The 24,055-nt window shown below is 38.8% G+C and overlaps 7 protein-coding genes and 1 pseudogene across 7 annotated transcripts; 2 read left to right on the top strand and 6 right to left on the bottom strand.

Annotated features, from left to right (window-relative positions):
• Positions 1 to 1,148: 1,148 nt before the first annotated feature.
• Positions 1,149 to 3,256, top strand: LOC103859050 (probable WRKY transcription factor 39). Its single transcript, XM_009136529.3, has 3 exons — positions 1,149 to 2,648; positions 2,717 to 2,842; positions 2,916 to 3,256. Exons 1-3 carry the CDS (start codon positions 1,963 to 1,965, stop codon positions 3,061 to 3,063), a joined length of 960 nt encoding a protein of 319 aa, XP_009134777.1. The 5' UTR covers positions 1,149 to 1,962; the 3' UTR covers positions 3,064 to 3,256.
• Positions 3,257 to 3,262: 6 nt separating this feature from the next.
• On the bottom strand, positions 3,263 to 6,020 carry LOC103859051 (renalase). The gene is made up of 8 exons (XM_009136530.3): positions 5,591 to 6,020; positions 4,846 to 5,118; positions 4,637 to 4,763; positions 4,481 to 4,542; positions 4,197 to 4,403; positions 4,002 to 4,123; positions 3,791 to 3,929; positions 3,263 to 3,701 (listed from the first exon to the last, which is right to left on the bottom strand). The coding sequence occupies exons 1-8, from the start codon at positions 5,966 to 5,968 to the stop codon at positions 3,543 to 3,545; spliced, it is 1,467 nt and encodes a 488-aa protein (XP_009134778.1). The 5' UTR covers positions 5,969 to 6,020; the 3' UTR covers positions 3,263 to 3,542.
• A 514-nt stretch (positions 6,021 to 6,534) lies between these two features.
• On the bottom strand, positions 6,535 to 7,864 carry LOC103859049 (protein WVD2-like 1). The gene is made up of 4 exons (XM_018657071.2): positions 7,625 to 7,864; positions 7,379 to 7,552; positions 7,122 to 7,304; positions 6,535 to 7,043 (listed from the first exon to the last, which is right to left on the bottom strand). Exons 1-4 carry the CDS (start codon positions 7,811 to 7,813, stop codon positions 6,798 to 6,800), a joined length of 792 nt encoding a protein of 263 aa, XP_018512587.1. The 5' UTR covers positions 7,814 to 7,864; the 3' UTR covers positions 6,535 to 6,797.
• A 224-nt stretch (positions 7,865 to 8,088) lies between these two features.
• On the bottom strand, positions 8,089 to 9,363 carry LOC117132599 (putative nuclease HARBI1). The gene has a single exon (XM_033287328.1). The coding sequence runs from the start codon at positions 9,361 to 9,363 to the stop codon at positions 8,089 to 8,091; it is 1,275 nt and encodes a 424-aa protein (XP_033143219.1).
• Positions 9,364 to 9,652: 289 nt separating this feature from the next.
• On the bottom strand, positions 9,653 to 13,345 carry LOC103859047. The gene is made up of 4 exons (XM_033287327.1): positions 13,307 to 13,345; positions 12,462 to 12,859; positions 12,163 to 12,247; positions 9,653 to 10,350 (listed from the first exon to the last, which is right to left on the bottom strand). Exons 1-4 carry the CDS (start codon positions 13,343 to 13,345, stop codon positions 9,991 to 9,993), a joined length of 882 nt encoding a protein of 293 aa, XP_033143218.1. The 3' UTR covers positions 9,653 to 9,990.
• LOC103859044 (tryptophan--tRNA ligase, cytoplasmic) lies at positions 13,282 to 16,133 on the top strand. Its single transcript, XM_009136524.3, has 13 exons — positions 13,282 to 13,384; positions 13,455 to 13,693; positions 13,778 to 13,897; positions 13,976 to 14,161; positions 14,249 to 14,300; positions 14,392 to 14,457; positions 14,550 to 14,636; positions 14,755 to 14,847; positions 14,958 to 15,038; positions 15,237 to 15,308; positions 15,509 to 15,577; positions 15,713 to 15,823; positions 15,916 to 16,133. Exons 2-13 carry the CDS (start codon positions 13,473 to 13,475, stop codon positions 15,964 to 15,966), a joined length of 1,209 nt encoding a protein of 402 aa, XP_009134772.1. The 5' UTR covers positions 13,282 to 13,384; positions 13,455 to 13,472; the 3' UTR covers positions 15,967 to 16,133.
• Positions 16,033 to 18,513, bottom strand: LOC103859045 (annotated as a pseudogene).
• Positions 18,514 to 21,232: 2,719 nt separating this feature from the next.
• On the bottom strand, positions 21,233 to 23,918 carry LOC103859043. Its single transcript, XM_033287326.1, has one exon. It carries the CDS (start codon positions 23,916 to 23,918, stop codon positions 22,686 to 22,688), a length of 1,233 nt encoding a protein of 410 aa, XP_033143217.1. The 3' UTR covers positions 21,233 to 22,685.
• Positions 23,919 to 24,055: the final 137 nt, after the last annotated feature.

Genomic DNA, 24,055 nt, shown 5'->3' with positions numbered 1-24,055 from the left:
CTTATTTTTTTTTCCCTCAAATTGAAATTATATTGATCAAATGGGCCTAGCCCACAGCCGAAGCCCAAATTCACCAAATTACAAACCAGAAAACCCAAATATCATATGGCCAACAAAAAGAAACGGCCGAAGCCCAAATAAAAGACACGGCCCAAGGCCCACAACCAGCGACGCCGGGCTTACTCTGGACGCGCGGGAAGGAGGCAGAGCCGAACACGCGTAAGAATCTGGCTCATCCGCCCGCCACGTGTCGCCCGCCTCAACTTAGACCCCCCATCCTCGCACAGCCACCGACGCTTTCCACCGTCACACCTTTTCCGCCGGAGCTCCGCGCCTACAGAGCCTCCGCGCCATCGGACTTCTTCGACGCCTTGTCTTCCCGTCGGAGAGTTCAATCGTTTGAAACGAGATCTCTTCCGCCTATAAACCACCGGAAACCCTAGACAAGCACGACGAGAACCACCGCTAACCTCCTCTTCAAACAAACACAACCGTCGCCGAAGATCTTCTTCTTCTTAAGATCTCAACCGCTGCGACCCACGACACACCTCAACCTTCAAGAACTCGAAACCCTAACCTCAACCCAAAAGACCTGGGATTCCACAACGGCAGCATGGAGCTTTGTTAGCCTCCACCCTCCGTGACCAAAAACCGGCAAAGAAGGAGCTGATTGAGCCTCCTCTTCCCGGGAGCTAGAGCGGCGTCGGTAGAACTGAGAAAGCCTCCACCCTACCCCGCGACAAGACCGGCGATGATGGATCTAGGTTAGCCTCCATCTCCCGGGTAGAACGACTGCAACATGCACGCCGCTCCATCTCCACCGCGACCCTTCAGAACGGCCGCACCGTTACTCCAAAACCGACTCTCCTCTGATGGAAAACCTCGGCTTCAGAGCTCCGACAAGGCAAACCGATGACGGATCTGTGAAGAGGGAGCGGTAAAGAACACAAACCAAGAAGGAAAACAAAGCTCCGGCGACGGCACGGACGCTCACGCGCCGGCCGTACGCCAGAGTAGATCTCGCTTCTCTCTTCTCTCTCTCTTGACACAGGAAAACGGCTTTTTGTTCTTGCTTTTTAATTCTATTTTCTCTCTTCTCTCATTTTTTTTTTGTTTTTACATGTTTACAATATAATTACACTAATCACAATATAATTACCAAAAAAATTAGTAGGTAAAAAGTAGGTCCACTAGTAGGACCCACTTAGAAAAATCTTGAACAGAGAGCTCTGTTTTTTCTTCTCCTCTGAGACTGCGACGACCACCTCTCTGCTCTAATGTCTTTTTATTAGTACTGTAATTATAATAATATTGTCTTTTTCAACTTTAGCTTTTGTTTGTCTTGGATAAACGAAGAAGATTAGGAACATTTTTTGGCATTTAAAAATTTGTAATGGTAGTAGTGGGGGAATTTTTAGTAAAAAGCAAGTCCAACTCTTCCCCACCCACAAAGCAAAAGTCATAACCTTTGACACTCTTCTCAACATCTCTCTCTCTCTCTCTTACACAAACAAACAAATAGACAGGAACACTCTTTCTCTTTTATTTTTATCCTAATCTCTCCCCTTAGATGATTTCTTCTTCCTCTGGTTGTTCAAAAGGATCTCATTTTCTTTGAGCTCTTAAAGTCCTCCTTGTTATGAGCCAACTTTATCTTTCTTGGTATAGACAAAAGATCTCATCTTTTTGCTCTTGACTTGGGAAAGATTCTATTTTTACTCAGCTCTCTTCCTGTTGAGTGATTTGGAAAGATTAATCCATTTGAGGAAAGAACTTATGGTTTTTGGTTTTATCATAGGGTGTTTAGGTGTCTTGGATTTGATCTAACTAGCTTTAAAGGTACACTCTTTAGATTCACTAGGACTTGATATATGATTCTCTTGGCTCTATAGTTAGATTTTGGTGTTAGTTTAGTTTGTTCTATCATCTTAAGTTTGGGTGGAAGGAAGAAAAAATAAAGAAATGGAGGAAGTTGAAGCTGCTAGCAAATCAGCTATAGAAAGCTGTCATGGAGTCTTGAATCTCTTGTCACAACAACAAACAAGTTGTGATTCCAACTCTCTCATGGTCAAAACAAGTGAAGCAGTTTCCAAGTTCAAGAGAGTGTCCTCTCTTTTCACCAGAGGATCACCAGGTCATGCAAAGTTCAGAAGAGCCAACAACAACTTCAGCCCTTCTTTTCCTCAGCATATCTTCTTGGAGAGTCCTATCTCCTGTGGTAATGATGTCACTAGTGATTACACTCAAGTTCTTGCACCAGAGCCTCTTCAGATGGTTCCAGCTCCATCGATGCTTAGCCACAGAATGTGTGTTGAGAAGTCGTTCCTGGAGTTAAAGCCGCCGCCGCCTTTTCGAGGTCCTTATCAGTTAATCCACAATCACCAGCAGATAGCTTACTCTAGGAGTAACAGTGGTGTAAACCTGAAGTTTGATGGAGCTGGTAGTAGTAGTTGCTATACTCCGAGTGTGTCCAACGGATCAAGATCGTTTGTATCATCTCTGAGTATGGATACTAGTGTGACGGACTACGATAGGAACTCTTTCCATTTAAGTGGATTATCACATGGGTCTGACCAGATGTCCAAGAAGATGTGCTCTGGTGGTTTGAAGTGTGGAAGTAGAAGCAAATGTCATTGCTCCAAGAAGAGGTTTGTAACTTTCTTTGTGCCAATGTGATATGTTGAATGCTTTGTAAAGGTTTTGAGTTTATTTGCAGGAAACTTAGGGTGAAACGATCAATCAAGGTGCCTGCAATAAGCAACAAGATTGCAGACATACCTCCAGATGAGTATTCATGGAGGAAGTATGGGCAGAAACCTATCAAAGGCTCACCACATCCACGGTATATATATTCATATTCATGTTGTTTTGGTGGAAGGTTGTGTTCATTTGATATAAGTTTCCTTTATTTGCAGGGGATACTACAAATGCAGCAGTGTGAGAGGCTGTCCTGCAAGGAAGCATGTGGAGCGATGTGTAGATGAAACTTCGATGTTAATTGTGACTTATGAAGGCGAGCATAACCATTCAAGACTATTGTCTTCACAATCAGCTCACACTTGATGAAACGGAGTCAGTCAGTGCATGTGGTTTTTGCGTCTAGTCTTGGGTTTGAAGAACAATGTATTAGATTCAAGAAACTGTTCTTTCTAGCTGTGTTTTGCAATTGTATATTCCACTTTGACATGAGTTGTAAGAGCATTTTGTGAACTTGGATTCTGTGGCAGTACCAACAAGCATCAACAATTTGGCTTCAGCAGAATGAAAGCTGATCTTTTAAATTTTGGATCAGAATTTGTTTTTAATTTTACCCCAAAACACTGTTGGCTGTTGTACAATGAACTTTTGAGCCTAAACAAAACTTTCATACATAGACACAGACAGATTCATAATATGAAACTAGTAATGGCTAAGCCACTAACCATGACGAAGAAGGCTGAAACTGTAAGGTCCTGTAAGTGGGCAGTGTAAGCTTTACAAACCTAATATGCATCGATGTGTCTTGCTTCTTGAATCTTTGATCAAGTAGTGGACTGACGTATTCACAGAAGTTGATAAGCTTCAGCTTCTTGCTTCTCTCCCACCGATGTTAAACCAGGGAACTGCCCAATATCATGGCCAGCAAGAGGACTTGGCCTGTCATGTAAACCGATAGCAAACTCTTCCGGATCAGCTTCACTATTCTGCAGGTAATCCGCAATCTGCAAGGGAGAACAAGAGGATCAATTCTGCAGGTTAAGACGCAAAGAACACAACCTTGTTAAGAAGAGTATTATAGGAAGCTTCTTACATGGTTTCCTAGAGCTTCACCGCTAATGGCTGCGGATTCTAAGTTAGAACCGAGAAGCCAGTCACCGCATATACCAGCACGGCCTTGCGGATCAAATATACATGGAACTGCAGGAGTGTTCTTTGGAAGAGCTGCTCCCCTGTACAAGCAAAACTGAATCACTCCACCAAGACTTCAAAACATTTTGGCTACCGTTAATACAATACTTTACCATAGCTGGAGACGTGTATAAACCGGTTTAGGAAGCGAGCCTTCAGGCAAACCCAATGCAATTTCCACTCCTTGAAGCATCCCGGCTTTAACTTTCTCTGATGTCACCGTTGGAATGTTCTCCTGTGAGGGATAAAACTATTTGGTTTCTACAGTTTCTTTAACATTTATGTAGTAAAGCTTTTAAGAGATTAACCTGAGGAACTTTGTTCTGTTTCCCATATGCTGCAGTACTAAAGAAAGTCCAGCAGTGTGGAGTTCCACCGTTACCAAGCTTTGCTGAGTTGTTTCCCATCCAAGACAATGATTCAATTCCTTTCACAAACGCTCCTTCGAAGTTCACTGTAGGAAGAGGATCATTGAACGCTGCTAATAGCGCCCATATGGAACTAAGATCAAGTTTCTAAACACACAAAATATAGTATTGCATCAGAAGAAGTCACATGGTGTTTAATTGTAGCACTAGAAGATATTGTCTACCTTCATCTGTTTAGCAACGAGGGGCAAGCCTGATGCAGATAGCAAACGATTCGCGCATTTACCTGAACACAAGGTGAATCATTTTGTGTGAAAAGAAGATGTAACAAAAGATCTGAAGCTACAGAGAGACTAGAATCAATCAATATGGTTTCTTACCATTGTGAGCAATGACAATGACATCAAACTGACCACGAGGTGTTCCGTTCTCACTCAAATGCCACATTCCATTAAGTGGCTCCAGCTTACTAATCCAACAAGGCCTCACCACATTTGCCAATCGACTCTGCAAAGAATCAAAATATATTCTTTACTTCACCTCACAAAAACTAACAAAAAGACTCTTTTTTTTTTGTTGCTACAACAACCTCTAGTAGCAATGAATCAGCGAGAGATCGCATGCCATTAACAGCAATGTATTTTGGAGGCGATGAAGAAGGAAACTGCGTGAAACTGCCCCCAACTTCAAGCTCTCCCACAGCACCTTTCCACTCTCGAACAAGTCCTTTCTCTAACCACCCGTCGACGTACTGGATAAACCGAGAATCATCCGCAGTGAAGAACTGAGCAGCGTGGTCAAAAACCAGTCCTTGTGGTTCAACAAACCTTGTCCCAAGTCTTCCTCCTAACCCATGTATCCCCTAACATCAACACAAACAACAAAAGAGAGTCTTACTTAATTTGTTTCAATTACAACAACAAAGACACTTAAACTGAAACTTTCTCATACCCAAAACCTCATTGGTAATAGAGAACAGTCACAGAGAGTTTCCACTGGATTTTAAGAGACGAACCGTATCAAAAACTGTTGGCTTAATTAACCAAAAAAGCTCGGATTTGAAGTGAAATTACAACAGCAGAAACAGCTAAAGACCAAAACTTTCTCGACACCCAAACTCTAATTGAGCATTGAAACCAATCACGGGAAGTTTCTACAGCAGCCCAAGAGACGAATCATATCGAAAACTGTAGCTTGATTAACCCAAAATAAAAAGCTCGAATTTGAAGTGAAATTACAGCATCAAACACCTAAAGACCGAAACTTTCTCGATACCCAAAACCCCAATTGAGAAATGAAAACCAATCAAGGGGAGGAGTTCCAAAGAGACGAACCGTATCGAAAACAGTGGACTTTACGCCGCGAGCTTCAAGGTTCAGCGCGCAGACCAGACCCGCCATTCCGCCGCCGATAATCGCCACCTGGGGATCCTCGGAGACACGCGCGGTGAACGTGACCTGCTCTTGCAAGAAGGACTTCTTGAGGATTGATCTCCTGGAAGTTCCATACTTTGAGGATTTGCGACGTTTCTGGAAATTGGGGTTTCTGCTGCTGGGGTTCGACGACGCCCCTGTGTTCTTATTCTGGGAATCGCAGGTTGTTATGGTTTTTCTGGTGGTGGAGAGATTAAGAGGGGTTCTGGGTTTAGCTAGGGTTTTGAATTTGAGAGGTTGGAGGAATGAAGAAGACAGTGGGATTAAAGAAGTGGCCATGGTTTGGTTTAATATTTTTGGAGGGAGGCTAAGATAAATGCTGAGTTTCAGGTTTATCTGTTATCTTCAAAATTTTAAGCATTTAAAATGACCATTTCACCCTTAGTCTGTTTTTCTCCTTATATATCTTCTTTACAACATTTAAGATTTTCAAAATTTTTGCTCAAAAGAGAGAAAAAAAATTCAAATTTTAACTTACAATATGACAATGAGATTTTTTTTTCTCATCTACAAATCTTTATTGATGAAAGTTATACAAACAAAAAGTATGGGTGATTAATCCGGTAAAAGTAAAACCAATTAGAATCGAAATAGAAAAACATAATTTTAAATTTAATAATATGAATGTTGATTTAGAAACTGCATTATATAATTATGGTTTGATATATAAATCAATTAAATTTAAAACTGATTAATTAAAATATAGTAATATTGTTATATGTAAATTATATAATACAATTGATCATGAACATACATTTATTTTATTATTGTGAAGAAACAATCAATTATGATTGCTATAAAAATTTAATAGTAAGATTCATTCTATATGAATCTTCCTCTGACAATATAACACAAATAATATATACATGTAGTAGTCAATAACATATAGGTGGAAGATCCAAAAACACTCAAAATATACAAATTTCAACATTAGGAGTTTTCTTCAACAATCAACATAAAAGTTTCACCTTACAAAGTAAAACCGTGAGAGACGGTTACATTGTGAACCAACCATATACCGGAAATAACCGAAAACGTTTTAATTTTTCTCCAACAAGATCAAAGTTAGACTGATGAGAGTAGTAAACACATCAAATCATCACCGTTTTCAAGCCTCACAAGCTTCTTCCAAGGACTCATTAACCGGTTTCAGACAACCTTTACCCTTACCAGATCTGGAACGAGGGCTGTCATGAACAGCATTGGCGTTCTTGTTCACTGTTCCGGTGCTGTGTCGGTTCCTGTTAGAAGCTGTCTTCAAAACCTCTTCACGTGACGACGAGGAGACCGCGTCGCTGAAGCTTTTCCTCCGAGAAAGGATGAGTTTTGGCGACTTGGGACGGGTCAAAGGAAGCTAAGAAAGATAACAATAACATCATAAGCTACTCTATCACAAGAACTAAAAGAAACGAGTTTTTGGTTTTAAGCACACCTTCTTGAGCTCAGGTTTAGCAGGAGGCGCCTCGTAGTAGAAGTTAGGAACAGGTTTAGCCTTGAACTTGAGATTCTTTCTTAGCTGTTTCAACGCTGCTTCTTGCTCTTCCTTTTGCCTTTGTTCAAGCTCGTTCCTCTCGGCTTCAAGCGCTTGGTTCTTCTCCTCAAGCTTTTGGTAATACTAAAAAAAAAGATCAATCAGTAATTAAACAGAAGAAGAAAGTAGACTTTATAAATATGAGAGAGAGTTACTACCTCTTTGCGCTTCTCAGCACGCTGAGCGCTCTTGAACGTTGGTGCACTTCCATGAGTCACTCCTGACTTAGCCCTCCTCAAGGAAGCGATGGAGAAACTATCATCCTCATCATCCATATGCTTCTTGTTATCAGGTTGTAATGGCTTCCTCACCGCCACAAGAGGAACATCACGCTGCAGAACAATCATTTAGACCTCTCAAACTGCTTACAAAGCATTAAAGTTTGTCTGAAAAGTTAGTTTTACCTTAGAAACTTTAGGGGTTTTAGGTGCATTCTCGGAATGAGAATCGTCTTCGGTGCATTCCTTGACTTCGAACTCTTCCTCAGTCTCAGACCCAGCTGCTGCTGCTGCTATCTTAGGAGCAACGTGTACTCTACCGCTTGAAACGTCGGCGTTTCGGTTCATACGCACATCAACAACTTCTCTTCCCATTTCTCACTGCTTTAGAGCAACATTATTGGTTCTACTTAATTTTGTCCTTAGAATAAAATAATATTATTTTTTAGTTAGGGACAAGTGCATAAGGACTTTCTTAATTTTGTTGATTATTGGTAGGACCAAAAAAGTCCTTAGCATATTTTATATTATTTATTTTAATGTGTAATTAGATATAAAAAATACATTTTAAATAAAACATAAAAGAGAAGTTTAACATTAAAAAAAAAAAATTACAACAAACATTTTATTAAATTCAAAAAACATAAAAATTACATATTATTTGGAAGATGCCCAAATTTAGTCCAAATATTTTCAATCAAATCATTTTTTAAATTATGATGGGCTTGTCTATTGCGAACGTTTGTTCGACGATCCATTGTATTACCGAGTGGCGAAGGCATATTGACGGAAAATCTTTCCTCTTCACTTTCTTCATATCCAGGAACCACATATTGTGTCATTTCTGCCCGTTCATCCTCGACAATCATATTATGGAGGATGATACATGCTCTCATAATATTTCCTATTTTGTGTTTATCCCATAAATTAGATGGATTTCTGACGACTGCAAATCTAGCTTGCAGGACTCCAAAGGCACGTTCCACATCTTTCCTAACAGCTTCTTGGGTTTTAGCAAATAACGAATGTTTCTCACTTTGTGGTAGACGGATAGATTGAATAAAAGTCGCCCAGTCAGGATAAATCCCATCAGTGAGATAATAGGCCAAATGGTATGGATGACCATTAACATAGAAGTTGACTTGTGGTGCTATTCCGTTAATAACGTCATCAAAAACAGGTGATCGATCAAGAATATTAAGATCGTTCATGGTACCTGGTGCTCCAAAAAACGCGTGCCATATCCAAAGGTCGTAGTCAGCAACCGCCTCCAGCACAATTGTCGGTTTTCCGGTTCCTCGTGAATACATTCCTTTCCAAGCAGCAGGGCAATTCTTCCACTCCCAATGCATACAGTCGATGCTTCCAACCATTCCCGGAAATCCACGTTGTTCCCCGATATAAAGTAGTCTTTGCAGATCCTCCGGAGTAGGAGATCTAAGGTATTCATCACCAAATAAGTGGATGATTGCGTTGGTAAATTGGTGCAAACATTTTCTAGCTGTGGTTTCACCTAGTCGGACATATTCGTCAACGGTGTCAGCCCCACCACCATACGCCAACTGACGAATAGCTGCGGTACATTTTTGGAGGGCGGTTAGGCTAGACCGACCGGTTGCATCTTGTGAAGGTCTAAAATAATCCACTTCTTGCTCGAGACGATGCACAATACGCAAGAACAATGTCTTGTTCATTCGAAACCGTCTCCGAAAAATATTGTGCGGGAATGTGGGAGTCTCGCTGAAATAATCATTCCAAAGGTGGTCCTGGCCTTCTTCCCGGTTTCTCTCAATAAAGATACGTGTTTTTCGCTCTCTCGGTTTGGGAAGAATATCTGGGATTTCTAAGAAATCTTCAAAAATATTTTCAAATGGATCATCATCATCGTCATTTTGGTTATAATGATAATGTGAAGAAGAAGCCATTTTGAATGAAAAAAAGGCAATGTTTTTAATATAAGGTTGGAAGCAGAGGAGTTGTAATTTTCTTTTTAATATAAGAAGGAAGTAGAGAAGTTATAATTTCAACGAAAATATCCGTCACATTTATAGGTTCATAAAGTTACAATCTTGTGATTGTACATTATTTGTCTTGTGAATGTTACAACTACTTTTTAGGTACACAACATGTTTGGCTCATGACATTTTCAACTACTTTTTAGGTTCACTTATTCTGAATTTAAAACGTGCATAGGAGTTTCAAAGCCATAAACTATTACGAGTCATTACAAAAAAGTTATTATAAAAAAAAGTTCATTAGACGTTCCACAACCATAACATCAGAAACATAATAAGAAGTCATTACAAAGAAGTTCCCATAACCATAAACACATTAGACAAATACGATGATGAGACCTATGGAAATAAAGACCATAACCATAACCGCAACTAAGTACTCTACGCTACACTTTGATTTATTCTTGGCCAACTCACACACCATGTTCTCTAATCTAACGAGCTTCTGCTCATTAACGTGGTCATTGAAGAATGTCATAGAATCTACCTTCTCGGCTAACTGAAGTGTGTGTCTATCCCTAGCTCGCATCTCCTCCATTACAGCCTCGTCCCACCATTTCCACACATGACACTCTCCATCGTTTGCATTTCTACATGTGTAGTATCGGCGACCTGGTTCGATGCTAGACGTAGCAATCTTCGGTTCACTTCCACAGTAGCAGATCTGTGGAAATCCGAATTCAACCTCCGGCTGCGGAGGGTACACAAACGCAGGGGCTTGGTCTTGCTCAACGAGAGTTTCCTGTTGGTGAATGAGAGCTTCGCGTAACTGAGCTTGGTCTTGCTGAATGAGAGATTCGACTTCATTGTAGTCACTGTCCGTCTCTGCCCCACCAAACGTCTCATCCTGTGAAGGTTGTGAGTAGCTGTAATCAAGACCCATTTGTAATCCGAGAACTACAAAAAATTACAAGATAAAAGTTAGACGTTTGCAAGTAAACATAATAGATTAATTGATAAAGGTTTGCAAGTACATACGAGCAAGTAAACATCATACAAGCAAGTAAAGAACAAGTTTGCAAGTAAACATAATAGATTAATTGATAAAGGTTCCAGTACAAAGCAACCGGGACGGCTGTTCCGTTAAAAACATAAACATACAAAGTAAACTGACAGAAAACACACAAAGGAGATATTTCTCTAAATATATTTGGCGAGGAGCTTGTTTTTGGCTGTTTCTTCAGCCTCAGTGAGTGGTTCGGGTTTTGCTAGGAGAGTGTCTAAGATGGCTAGCTTCTGGAGTTTTTCTTTCCTATCCAAATCCACCTTCCTCAGTTCAAGTACCGTCGTATAGTAATCAACAGACTTCCCATTTCCATTACGTTTAGCTTTTGCAGCCTTTACACCTTCAGGGCGTATCTCTTCTTCACCAACACTTGTTGTTGAAGTTTGGAAATCTGACTCAACGGTTTTCCTCTTTGAACTTTCAGAAGCTTTTGTGTTGTTGAGGTTGAGCCATTTCTGCTCATACCTCAACACACACCAAGCATGCTCCAGTGTGAATTTGGACCCTTGGTCTGCGAAGAATATTTCATGGGCCACCTTCAGTACATCGTTCTCATGCTGACCACTAGATATCTGTCTCTCTGCAGCCGCATATGCACCACAAAACTTGGAAGTGTCATTGCTGATTTTGTGCCACCTCTGCTTGTAGTGGACATGCTCGCTACTTTCAACACTCTCTCCACCAGAAAGAGCTGCGAAGAAATAATCTCCAACTCGTTTCCAGAAAGTGCCTGATTTTTGGTTATTCCCTACAATAGCGTCCTTCGAGGTATTTAACCAGGCACTGATCAGCATCTCGTCTTCGGCCGGGGTCCATTTGTGTCTCCTCCCCCGCTCTACGGGTGGCTGTGCGGGTGGCGTTGGAGCCTCACCCTGTTGAGAACTGAACTGGGGGAACTGTGAAGACCCAGAAGGAAAACTCTCATAAGGAGAGTTTCCATCATTTACACTTTCGTGTTGACTGTAAAGAAGGCCCGTATAACCAGCAGACTGGCTATACGGATTCCTTGGATCCATAGAATGAAGAAGATAGCAGTGAAAAGAGAATAGAAAAAGGAATGTGACAGAGTTATAGCAGAGAAAAGATAAAGAAGATGAAGGTGAAAGGAGGGTTAAATAGTGGAAAATGGTAATTAAAACTACCATAATGACCTAACTACAAAAGTACATCTCAGTAACTTCACATTACACAACCATAAAATTACCTAAGTACAAGTGCTTTGGTCACAATCAAAACGGACTCGAGACTACCAATAAAGTGTGGCCTTGCAAACAAACTATATGCTTTAACTAGTATACAATAAGCCTTCTCCGGTCGCAAACAAAACAGAGAAAGAAAACTAGACAAACTAGTTCTTCAACTACCATTCAAGAGTGTGAAGTACCTAACAAACTAGTTCATTAACTACCATAATGACCTAACTACAAAAGTACATCTTATTAAGAGCAACATTAACACAACCAACAATTCATCTAAGTACAAGTGCATTAAGTACCTAGCAAACTAGCCTTGGTGACAATCAAAACTTTCAGCGAGATAGAAAGAAAGCGCTTTGATCACAAACAATACATAGAAAGAAAACGCTTTGGTCGCAAACAAAACGGAGAAAGAAAACGCTTTGGTCGCAATGAAAACATAGAAAGAAAACGTTTTCACTGTTATACCAACTACATTACATTCGAGATGATGAGAAAAAATTTAACCTTAAATTGTGGAGGAAATGGTTGTTTCTCTTCGATCTCCTTGCTAATACAATCCTGGTGGTCGAACCTCACCTCACCTAATAACCTCGCAAACATGTAAACAAACATCTCAGTTTCATGAGATAAACAACAATCAATCACACATACCCTTTCACACATATATGATACGACATCCCTAAATCTATAAACAACAATCAATCATTTCAGTTCCGTAAGTCTAAATACATGCAAACCCCGTCCAAAGTAGATCGAAAACATAAACCATATACATGCAAATCAGAAGGAGGAGGAACACATACCCTTTCACCTTCCAATCGCAGAGAGATGCCTCGGGATGAAATCCGTCGAGAGGAGACGACTTGGGAGGAGATTCGTCGAGAAGAGACGACGTGGGAGGAGAATCGTCGACGGAGACGACTTGGGAGGAGGTTCGTTGATCTGGACAACGGTGACGAAGGAGATGTGCCGTCGAGAGGAGACGACTTGGGAGGAGATTGGTCGAGAAGAGACGACGTGGGAGGAGATTCGTCGACGGAGACGACTTGGAAGGAGGTTCGTCGACGGGACAACGGTCACGGAGGAGATGCGACGGTGAGAGCAAAATCTCCGTTTCGATCGCCGCCAGAGAGAACAAGAGAGAGACGCGAAATGTCGATCTGGATCCCAATTTGATTTTTCCATAACAAAACCCTTCAACCTATCTCTCCCCGACACGTATCACCTAAGGACAAAAAAAAAATATGTTAGCTAACGACGAAACGGACGCGTCCCACCGAATTTAAAGGAATTTTGATTTAAATTAAATCTTTTAATCCCTAAGGACTTAAGCTAACGACCCTGATAATGTTGCCCTTAGTAAATAAAATTTTCTGATGATGAAAAAAAAAATACACAGTGAGGCATAACCATTATCAACTACTGTTTCATGGTGATTGCCATTATGAAGGGCTATTTGATAATTCAAAAACTTGATTGTACAATTGACTAAAAATAAAGACTCTTGACTCCGAAACTGTAAGAAACATAATAATTTGTTTTTCCCAAGGGGCTATTTGATAAATCAAAAACTTTGATGGTGCAATTAACTAAAAAGAAAGACTTGGACCCCCAGATTATATAATAAACATATAATAATCATTTAAACCTCATTTCTCTTCTTCTTCACACTCGCAAATCCAGTCATCTCCGCCGCCGTCAAACCATCACCGGAAACTCTCAATAGGTACTTTGAGACGACAGTGCCTTCACCCGACTATCTCTCTATCTTCCGAATCTAACTTCCTTTCTCACAGGTTTCTTCCCAGCTTGCGATGGACGTCGACAAGAAGGACTCGGTAGCATCCGATTCATCGGAGCAAGTGGTGAATCCATGGGAAGTCGCCGCCAAAGACGGCGGCAAAATCGACTACGACAAGCTCATAGACCAATTCGGCTGCCAGAGACTCGACGATTCGCTGATCGATCGCGTTCAGAGGCTCACTTCTCGTCAGCCCCACGTCTTCCTCCGCCGCGGCGTATTCTTCGCACACAGGTTCGAAACTCGTGTTTGATGATTTAGCTATGCAATTGCGTTGATGGGCATGTAGAAAGTTAAGTTCTTTATGGATTTTTAAAGGGACTTCAATGAGGTGTTGGATGCTTACGAGAGAGGGGATAAGTTCTATCTCTACACTGGGAGAGGACCTTCTTCAGAGGCTTTGCATTTAGGGCATTTGATTCCTTTCATGTTTACCAAGTAAGTAACATCATAAAGCTATTGTCTTTACTCATTAAGGTCAATGCTTGTTCTTTTATACTTGTCATTGGCGTGTAGATACTTGCAAGAGGCGTTCAAGGTTCCTCTGGTTATACAGCTTACGGATGATGAGAAATGCATGTGGAAGAACTTGTCCGTTGAGGAAAGTCAGAGACTTGCTAGAGAAAATGCTAAAGATATCATTGCTTGTGGGTTTGATGTCACAAAGACTTTCATTTTCTCAGACTTTGACTATGTTGGCGGGTGAGAAAACTCATTTGAATCCCATTTAGATTTTTTTTTGTAATGTGAACTGATGATGTGAGAAACCCTTGTGCGTGTGTGCTGTAGTGCTTTCTATAAGAACATGGTGAAGGTTGCAAAGTGTGTAACACTTAATAAGGTGAGTTTACTTACTCTCTATCTCATTGAATTGCAACAACGTGGCTGGTATGCTTTATGTTCATTTTTTTTTGTATCTCCTTATCTGCTAGGCTATGGGAATCTTTGGCTTTTCTGGCGAAGATCATATTGGAAAACTCAGCTTCCCTCCTGTGCAGGCATGTCTTTCTGTACCTGTTGGCATGTGCAGGTGTAGTTTTATAATGCATAATAGACTGTTTGATGAATAAGTTTCCATATGCATTTGCAGGCAGTTCCATCATTTCCTAGCTCATTCCCACACTTGTTCCCTGGCAAGGACAAGCTCCGTTGCTTGATCCCTTGTGCAATTGACCAGGTGTGCTGTTTTCTTACTTTCGATCTTGACCCGTTTGTTTTCTAATCTCTGTGTGTTATTGTATTATGCTGCTTTTGTGTGTTTATAATCAATCTTTTTTTTTTTTTTTTTTACTCAGGATCCTTATTTTAGGATGACTCGCGATGTTGCACCTCGGTTAGGCTATAGCAAGCCTGCACTGATTGAGTCATCATTTTTCCCTGCTCTGCAGGCAAGTGTACTTTCTTTAGTAGTCTTTTAACTGAAAGTGCTAGAAGGTATGCTTACACCAGGCCTGCACGCTTACGAACTATTGAATCCCTTGGTCACTATTTCTCGCAGGGAGAGAATGGAAAAATGTCAGCCAGTGATCCTAATTCAGCGATCTATGTGACTGACACTGCAAAAGAAATAAAAAACAAGGTATATTCAGTTCTGTATTTTGGTAATAAACCTTGTTTCCACACATATTCATTGTCTGGTTGGTCGACGCCTGAGTGAATACTGAGGGCAGTCACTTATGCTGTAAACTACAGCTTAGTTTCGAACGTAAATTAGAACTCCAATCATAAACCAGATGATTGCTTCATGTATCTAACTTGATGAAGTTTCTATATACAGATAAACAGGTATGCTTTCAGTGGTGGGCAAGATTCCATCGAAAAGCACAGAGAAATTGGAGCAAATCTGGAGGTACTAACACAAACTATGAGCCAGTTTTTGGCATATATCTTCTCTCTGTAGGATACTAACTTGGTGTTGTTTGATAACTACAAACCATTACCCCTTATGGGGATTTTACCTAATTGCAGTTGAAATGACTTTTAAAAAAATTCTATACGTTTCTTGATACTTTAAAATCTTTTTATAATAATCTTTTTTTTTTCTCACAGGTGGATATACCGGTCAAGTATCTTAGTTTCTTCCTAGACGATGATACTGAACTTGAACACATAAAGAAGGTAAATTACGTCACACTTTCCTCTAGCTCTTGTTATTAGATCATTACAGAGAATGAAAGGATGCTTATAGCTGTCGCAGTGTGAGTATGCGACATTAAAAAAAAAAAAGTAATACACATTGTACTTTGTTTTAAGGAATATGGAGAAGGGAGAATGCTAACGGGAGAAGTAAAGAAGCGACTCACTGAAGTTTTGACAGAGATGGTTGAGAGACACCGCATGGCTCGAGCTGCTGTTACTGATGAGGTGAACACATCTATTTTAATAGAGACCGGTCAATCAGGTTTTGTTTTGGTTTGTTCTAACGAAAGAAATATAATAATAATAATAATAATCAGATGGTGGATGCGTTTATGGCCGTGAGACCTCTTCCAAGCATGTTCGAGTAACTCAATAAAACCCCTTTTTGGCTGCTCTGCTGCAACTTCTCATCAGAGACTGAATTATTCTTGAAATGTTCAAATAGACGTTTTATAAATTTATGTATTTACAACGAGAACCTTTTTTTTTTTTTGGTGTTTAAAAATATGAAACAATATCACTCTCTATTACATTTCGGTCGTTGGAGTTTAACAAAAATCTATACACAAATAACTCGATAAACATGAAAGGGAACAGATGTATCTATTGTCTTCACCATTATCCTTGAAGATGACGGGGGCCTTGCATCGAGAGCGACAATGGCTGCAAAATGGCCGAGTGTAGAGATTGTTAAGGACCACTTCGCATTTTCTTTCCCCGAAGGTATAGAGCTTTCCTGGCATGAGACGTGAGAAATCTCCTAGTACACATTGAACATGTAAAGCTACTTCACAATCAAAGCATGCAAAGAACCATTTACTTGGATCTAACTCCACCTCACAAACGTCGCACCAGTTCTTGCCTTTACCCTTTCCACCACAGTATAAAGTGAGAGGGTGCTCATCGCTCATGTGGCGTATCTCCTCTGGCAAAGTAGCACAATAAAAACACAAAGAAAAGTTACAAGTATCACAAGCGAGCATGTAGTCAGCTCGAGCTCTCTTACATGCATCACAATAATTATCGTTTGTTTCAAGAAAATATAGGGGATGCAAATGCCGATTATGGACCAACGGCTCGGAAAGGGAAGCACAGTGTAGATCTACATACTGATATTCCATACTAATTCCTTGCGATGTGTGTGTGAAACCATAATTTAACATTTCACAAAGGTTGCAATATATTATCGTCTTATCATATCACACTTTTCATGGAGAGAAAAACAACATTCCGTGCAACTGTAGACAGGGCCAAATTCCACCAGACGGAAGCAAGCTTCACATTGTATGAAGTCGTCATCATGAACCTTGAGGAGCCTTAAAGTATGTTCGCTATGGCTGAAATGACGTATCAAATTATGTTCCACCACCTTGAATGGCGTGATGTCTTGGATCTTCTCATGTGTCCCTTCCAGTTCCGTATAATTCCATGTAGTATAATTTGTTGCGCAACGCGTGTGAACTGTGTAGTTAGGGCAAACCGAGCAAGAATGCTCCATAGTACTGACTTACATTTCTCCGACAAACTCCACATAGCCCCCCACGACCATGATGATATGTGAAAGAGATGCGATGATCATGACGATTGATGTTTATGACGTGGGGAAAGCCGATACAATGTCCATGGATAACAAAATCACACTCTAAACATATATAAGGCCTTCTTCTGTGGCCATCAATTCCACAAACCTTGCAAGTAAAGGCGAGTTTACTTGAAATGAGCCTAAGTGTATGAGTGTGAGTCTTGGAATGATCAACAACAAGAGGTGGTGGAAGCTTTGTACAACTAAGGCACAGAGTGAAATTGCAAATAGAACAATGACAAAGCATCTCTTCTGGTCGCGTTGAACATAAACGGCAATCTTTTTCGGCATGATCATCATTTCTAAGTGTCTCATAGGCAATGATCTTAAGAGGGTGATTAGAGTGACAAGGATGATTTACCTCTTTGGAGAGATGAACGCAATCCAAGTGAAAGTATACATTGTTGCATTCAGGACATGAATAAGAAGGTCCACTTATAGATTTCTTGCATACTTCACACTGGACCTCTTCCTCCCTTCCTTTCTTCAAAAACACGAGTTGATGGTCATGACAGGCCGGGTGTTCAATAGCCCAAGGTGAGGGTTTAATCCCACAAATGAAATCCACTTTGAACTCACATGTGGGGCATGTATAATATGGGGACAAAAGCTTTTGTCCACAAAAATCACATGTACCATCTTCCGTTGGAGAGTCATTAGTGAGCAAGAGGGTATGCTCCGGGTGACAAGGGTGGTGATTGATCTCTACTGGAGCTTCCGCACATTCTTTATGGAGCCGAAACCTACGGGAAACCATATTTTTATGAATTAACCTACAGGAAACCTCGTTGCAAACGTAGCTGCCGTACATGATATGATTCCTTCTAGGTGGCACCAAGCACATACACTATTGGTAAACATAGCTATAGGGAAAAGAGGATGCACGTGAACAGGTAGCTTATTTATTGATGATCTTGTGGTATCCATGGTGTATGTATGTGAATAAAAGAGATTTTGTTTGGTTAGATGGATAAAATGGGAGGTGAAGACATCGTCATCATTTATACCATTGTAAAAAAAAAATTATTAATACCCTTTTATCTTTTGAAAAAAGTAAAGAATCTGCAGATTTTTTTTAATGAAATAAGTTAGATTTAGAAATCAATTTTCTATAGCTTTTATTTAATGTTTTCAATTTCTTTGATAAATTACGTAAAAAATTAAAACCACACCCAAAAGATTTACAATCTAACTTTAAAGAAAAATCTATCTTATTAAAACTCAAGTACAAAATTGGAGTGTTTGGACACTTGAATATGATTATTAAAAAATTTGGGGTGTTTAGAAATATGCATTGTAGTCTTTTTTAAAAAAAAAATTTGTTTGAAAACAAGGATAGTAGTATTAAGAAAAAATGTAATGGACTTATGTTTTTTAAAAAAATTGAAAGTTCATCATATTATAAGAAACTATCTATCTAGGTCAGTTTTAAAATATACCAAAATGGGTCAATCTAAGCGCCTAAAATTTTTTTTTCTAAACTAACCGTTAACAAAATTTAAACTTTATATACATATTTCAAATCAAAATAATAATTCAAAGTTGATTTATATCAAAAATTGATTCAAAAATATACATATATTCAAAAATGGATTTTTACTAAACTATTTTTCAATAACCATTATAAAAAAATATTGTCAATATATATAAAAAAAATACAATACAAAGCCCAATTTGAAATACCAACTCAAATTATGGTTTTTATATTTCATATTAAGTTTTAAAAATATAATATATGTAATTGTTTATATGATGGTATGTATAAAATACTATTAATTATATGATTACTTATATGAAGGTACATATAAAATATGATTAATTATATGATGACAAAATACGATATATAATAATGACTAGGGATGGGCTTTTGGGTACCCATACGGGTTTGGTTCTGATCGGTTTTCATTTCGGGTTTTCGGGGTCAAAGATTTCAGCCTTATTAGAATGTTCCTAAATTTTGGTTTGAGTTTGATTCGGATCTTTGCGGGTTTGGTTCGGGTTTGGATAACTAATTTAAATTATTATTAAAGTTGTAAATCATTATATATTTTAAATTTCCCAAAATGTATAAATAAAATAATATATTACGTATAAATTTGAATAACACAAGTCAGAATACCTAAGCTTAACATATCAATTGGCTTGATTTAAAATTTTGGATATGGAATCAATAATTATTTTAAGTATTTTTGGTGATTTGAGTATATTTAACTATTTCAGATATTTACTTTTGACTATCTATATATATTTTCAAGTATTTAAACCAATTTAAAAGTATCATTCTTGATGTTTTATATACATTAAATCTAAAAAATAATTAATATATATAAGTATATAAATCTATTTTAGATCAATTTGGGTAACCGAATACTTCGGTTCAGATCAGATTCGGTTCTCTAAATAAATATTTTTTTTGAATAATTAGAATATTTAATCAATTTATGTTCGGGTTTGGTACTATATTTTTGGATCGGTATCGGTTATGTTCCTCGGATTCATTTTTCAAATCCTAATAATTACATGAAAAACAAATATCAACATATTTTTCAAAATATACACCCGCGCAGGCGCGCGGGTCAAAGTCTAGTATAAAATTACAACACCAACCAATCAATCTATTTTTCGGAAGTTCAAAAAAGGAAGAAGCAAAGAATCAGATGATTCTTCCATCAAGACACGACAAAGAGGGGGAAGGAATGTCGTGGATCATAACTAAAACCTACCTTGTACTCTTACTCTTTGCTATTCTTTTCTTGGATTTTAAACCCAACACATAAAATTAACTTGTAGTTTTTCAATCATAGGATTCTTTCCTCTTTTTCTTTGCTAATTTCTATTCTCCTTTAGTCGACGAATGAAAGGGAGAACAATAACTTTTTAGACAATTTTTTCAAATAATAATTTTTAAGTTTTTGTCACAAAAATCGATTTCAATAGTAAAAATGACCAAAATAGTTCATTTTTATTTTAAAAATTTTAATATATATTTTTTATTTTTAAAAATTTTAAACTATATGCTCAAAACTTTTAAGATATTTATATAAATATATTTTTATCTTTTAATAAAATTTATTTTGGTCATTTTTTTCTTTATTCAAAAAAAAATTAAAAAGGGCTATAAATGTCTTAGTGTCGTACGGCTTCTTAGCATTAGAGCATGATTATCGCGGGGGATTAGTGGGTTTCTTAACAAACTTTATGGTTTGGGCCCCACAAAAACTTCTAAAATCGGTTCCAAAAGTAGTGAAATAAAGATCGATTTTGGTCTTGTTTGTAGATCCTACTGATACGTGGCAACCCACGATTGGTGCACTTTTTAATATATATTTTTTAAATCAGACAAAACAAAAAATTGAGCTTAAGAAACTGTGCACTACGGTTACAGCTATAATCATGGTCTTACACCACTGGATCTACATAATGATAGTTTTTGGTTTATCTATACTTATATATGTCCAAAAACAAAACAAAAACAAAATTTACTGTTGGATTATCTTTTTAACGCTGTGTATTAGTGTGAAAAAGTACTCCCAGAGGAGATACACATCAAAAACCAAACAAAGATGTTTGCGAAAGAAAACATAGAGAACTGAAAAACAAAATGAATTACGCAGATGCTACAACCACAAAGGATAAAAAACGTCGGCTATAGCTGTTGCAGTCTGATTATTTGAAATGTTTAAATAAATGTTGAGCATCTCCAACCCATAGCTATTTCCACTTCTATAATAGCATTTAGAAGTGAAATTGCTCCAACCCACCTCTATTTCTTCCTCTATAATAGAGATCTAGCATTCCTCTATTTTTTACTCTACATTTAGAAATTGCTATTTTAGAGGAATACATTGGAGCATATCACATCTCTATTATAGAGTTCCTCTATTTTAGAGGTGAAAATAACAAAATACAAGGAGAAAATCCATTTTTTCTTCTTTTATGTTTAAATATATGAAGCAACATATGAATTGAGATTCGGAGATGAATTGTCAACGTAAAAACTCATTTATATTGCAAAGGTCAAGCAGTTGCAACCCAGATTTTATAAGCGTAAGTTAATATATAACCAGTCCCCCTTCAGTATTCTTCACTAGGAAACAATATATATCACTCTCTATTACATTGGGGTCCTCTAAGTTACACAAATTTTATACCCAAACAACTGAATAAACATGAATTGGAACAAATGTATCCATTGTCTTTACCACTGTCCTTCAAGATAACTGGGACCTTGCATCGAGAGCGACAATGGCTGCAAAATGGCCGAGTGTTGCGATTGTTAAGGACCACTTTGTATTCTCATCTCTCAAATAATGTATAGAGACCTCCTGGTTTGAGACGTGAGAAATCTCCTAGTACACATTGAACATGCAAGGCTACTCCACAGTGAGAGCACATAAAGAACCATTTACTTGGATCTAGTTCACTCTCACAAATGTCGCACCAGCACCAGTTTTTGCCGCTCATATTTCCGTCACAAGATAGAGTCAGAGGGTGTTCATCGCTCATATGCCATATCTTCTCAGGCAAAGTAACACAATACAAGCACAAATCAAAGTCACACTTATCACATCTCAGCATGTAATCATGTGGAACTCTCTTACATGCATCACAATAATTATTCTTTGATATAACAAAATATAGGGGATGAGAATGCGCATTATAGGAGAAGGGTTCGAAAAGGGAACCACAATTTACATCTATATAGTGATATCTCATCATATCTCTTTGCAATGTGTACCTGAAACCAGCACACAACATTCCACATAGCTTGCAATATGTAGCTGACCTATCACATTCCAACATGTATGCTGCGCGGTTAAAGAGAAATCTTTTCATCATAGGTAGATTAGCACACTTTTCATGGAGAACAAAACAACATTCCGTACAACTGTAGATCTGTCCAACCTGGACTGGATGGATGCATGCTATTAGGGATAAATGTCCCACATCGTATATTGGAAGGGATCCTTAGCAATATATAAGATGAATGTTCCACTCCACTTAGCACCAATTGGTTTTAGGTTGGAAGCCCATCTAGCTTAACATGGTATCAGAGCCCGATCTACGCAGTCCAACCCGATCCACATCGATCTGGCCCAAAGTCGGCCCATCGATCCTTGCCCGAGCATTCCGAGATTGACGCTCAAAGAGCCATCATCTCGAGGGGGCGTATAAGGGATAAATATCCCACATCGGATATTGGAAGGGATCCTTAGCAATATATAAGATGAATGTGCCACTCCACTTAGCACCAATTGGTTTTAGGTTGGAAGCCCATGTAGCTTAACATGGTATCAGAGCCCGATCCACGCAGTCCAACCCGATCCACATCGATCTGGCCCAAAGTCGGCCCATCGATCCTTGCCCGAGCATTCCGAGATTGACGCTCAAAGAGCCATCATCTCGAGGGGGCGTATTAGGGATAAATGTCCCACATCGGATATTGGAAGGGATCCTTAGCAATATATAAGATGAATGTGCCACTCCACTTAGCACCAATTGGTTTTAGGTTGGAAGCACATCTAGCTTAACACATGCTTCACACCGTATGCACTCGTCATCTTGAATATCAACATTATCTTTGAGAAGCCTTAAAGTATGTTTGTTATGGCTGAAATGATGTATCAAATTATGACCCACCACCTTGAATGGAGAAATATCTTCGCTCCTCTCAGGTATCCCTTCTAGGTTCACACCATTCCATGCATTATAAATAAATGGACATAGTGAGTGAACTGTGTAGTTAGGGAAAACAGAGCAAAAATAAGCTCCGTAGTACTGACTTACACCTCTCCAACAAAATCCACATTGTGTACCCCGACGGCCAAGGTGTTGCGTGAAAGAGATCTGATGATCATGACGATTGATGTTTATGACTCGAGGTAAGCCGATACAATCTCCATGGACAAGAAAATCACACTTGACACATATATAAGGCTTACTTCTGTAGCCTTGAATTCCACAAACCTTGCAAGTAAACGCGATTCGGCTTAAAAGAAGCCTAAGTGGATGCTTGTGAGTCCTGGTATTCTCAATAACAAGAGGTGGTGGATTTTTGATACAGCCAAAACACATGGTGAAGTTGCAAACAGAACAATGATAACACACCTTCTTTTCTGGTTGAAATACACAGAAATGACAACTCTTCTCGGCATCCTGATTATCTGCCAATGCGACGACTTTGAGAGGGTGACTAGGGTGACAAGGATGATTTACCTCTTTTTGGAGATGAACACAATCCAAATGGAAGTAGACATTATGGCATTCAAGACATGAATAAGATGGTCCACCTATAGATTCCTTGCAAGCTTCACAAGGGACATCCACTTCTCGTTTCTTCATAAAAACAAGTGAATGGTCATGACACATCGGATTTTCAATAGCAGGCGGCGAAGGTTTCATCCCGCAAATCAAATCCACTTTGAACTCACATCTGGGACAAGTATAACACGGGGACAAAAGATCTTTTCCACAACAATCGCATGGACTATCTTTCGGCTGAGAGTCATTAGTGAGTAGGAGAGGATGCTCCGAATGAGAAGGGTGATGATTAATCTCTGGTGGAGCTTCAGCGCACTCTTTATGAAACCAACCATAACAGTTAAGCTCATTGCAAATGTAACCGCCGTAGATGGGTTCTTTTACATGGCAGCCATCACATTCAACATAACAAAACACAGCTGAAGGGAAAAGAGGATGATTGTGAATGGGTAGCTTATATGCTCTTGTTATATTCATATTGTATGTGAATAAGAGGTTTTGTTTGATCATATTATATAAAAGTGGAGCTGGAAGACATCATCATTATATATATACACATTTGTAAACTAATAATAATTATTGTAATTGTTAAGATTCTTCTTCAAACCCCCTTT

This window comes from Brassica rapa, chromosome A03, assembly GCF_000309985.2.
Source record: "Brassica rapa cultivar Chiifu-401-42 chromosome A03, CAAS_Brap_v3.01, whole genome shotgun sequence".
NCBI classification, from domain to species: Eukaryota; Viridiplantae; Streptophyta; class Magnoliopsida; order Brassicales; family Brassicaceae; genus Brassica; species Brassica rapa.
Note: the sequence above shows the minus strand (reverse complement) of the source record. Positions and strands in the feature narration are given on the sequence as shown.

Bases quoted from the DNA above. Each gene is read 5' to 3' on its own strand.
- LOC103859050 (XM_009136529.3), top strand. From the start codon at position 1,963: ATGGAGGAAGTTGAAGCTGCTAGCAAATCAGCTATAGAAAGCTGTCAT. The intron at 2,649-2,716 runs GTTTGTAACTTT...GTTTATTTGCAG, and splicing joins TGTCATTGCTCCAAGAAGAG to GAAACTTAGGGTGAAACGAT. The intron at 2,843-2,915 runs GTATATATATTC...CTTTATTTGCAG, and splicing joins AAAGGCTCACCACATCCACG to GGGATACTACAAATGCAGCA.
- LOC103859051 (XM_009136530.3), bottom strand. From the start codon at position 5,968: ATGGCCACTTCTTTAATCCCACTGTCTTCTTCATTCCTCCAACCTCTC. The intron at 3,930-4,001 runs GTAAAGTATTGT...TTGCTTGTACAG, and splicing joins TATACACGTCTCCAGCTATG to GGGAGCAGCTCTTCCAAAGA. The intron at 3,702-3,790 runs GTAAGAAGCTTC...TCTCCCTTGCAG, and splicing joins GTGAAGCTCTAGGAAACCAT to ATTGCGGATTACCTGCAGAA.
- LOC103859049 (XM_018657071.2), bottom strand. From the start codon at position 7,813: ATGGGAAGAGAAGTTGTTGATGTGCGTATGAACCGAAACGCCGACGTT. The intron at 7,553-7,624 runs GTAAAACTAACT...ATTGTTCTGCAG, and splicing joins AAACCCCTAAAGTTTCTAAG to CGTGATGTTCCTCTTGTGGC. The intron at 7,305-7,378 runs GTAGTAACTCTC...CTTTTTTTTTAG, and splicing joins GTGCTGAGAAGCGCAAAGAG to TATTACCAAAAGCTTGAGGA.
- LOC117132599 (XM_033287328.1), bottom strand. From the start codon at position 9,363: ATGGCTTCTTCTTCACATTATCATTATAACCAAAATGACGATGATGAT.
- LOC103859047 (XM_033287327.1), bottom strand. From the start codon at position 13,345: ATGACTGGATTTGCGAGTGTGAAGAAGAAGAGAAATGAG. The intron at 12,860-13,306 runs GTTTAAATGATT...GGGGAGAGATAG, and splicing joins TGAAGAAGAAGAGAAATGAG to GTTGAAGGGTTTTGTTATGG. The intron at 12,248-12,461 runs GTATGTGTTCCT...CATGTTTGCGAG, and splicing joins TGCGATTGGAAGGTGAAAGG to GTTATTAGGTGAGGTGAGGT.
- LOC103859044 (XM_009136524.3), top strand. From the start codon at position 13,473: ATGGACGTCGACAAGAAGGACTCGGTAGCATCCGATTCATCGGAGCAA. The intron at 13,898-13,975 runs GTAAGTAACATC...ATTGGCGTGTAG, and splicing joins ATTCCTTTCATGTTTACCAA to ATACTTGCAAGAGGCGTTCA. The intron at 15,309-15,508 runs GTACTAACACAA...TTTTTCTCACAG, and splicing joins AAATTGGAGCAAATCTGGAG to GTGGATATACCGGTCAAGTA.
- LOC103859043 (XM_033287326.1), bottom strand. From the start codon at position 23,918: ATGAATATAACAAGAGCATATAAGCTACCCATTCACAATCATCCTCTT.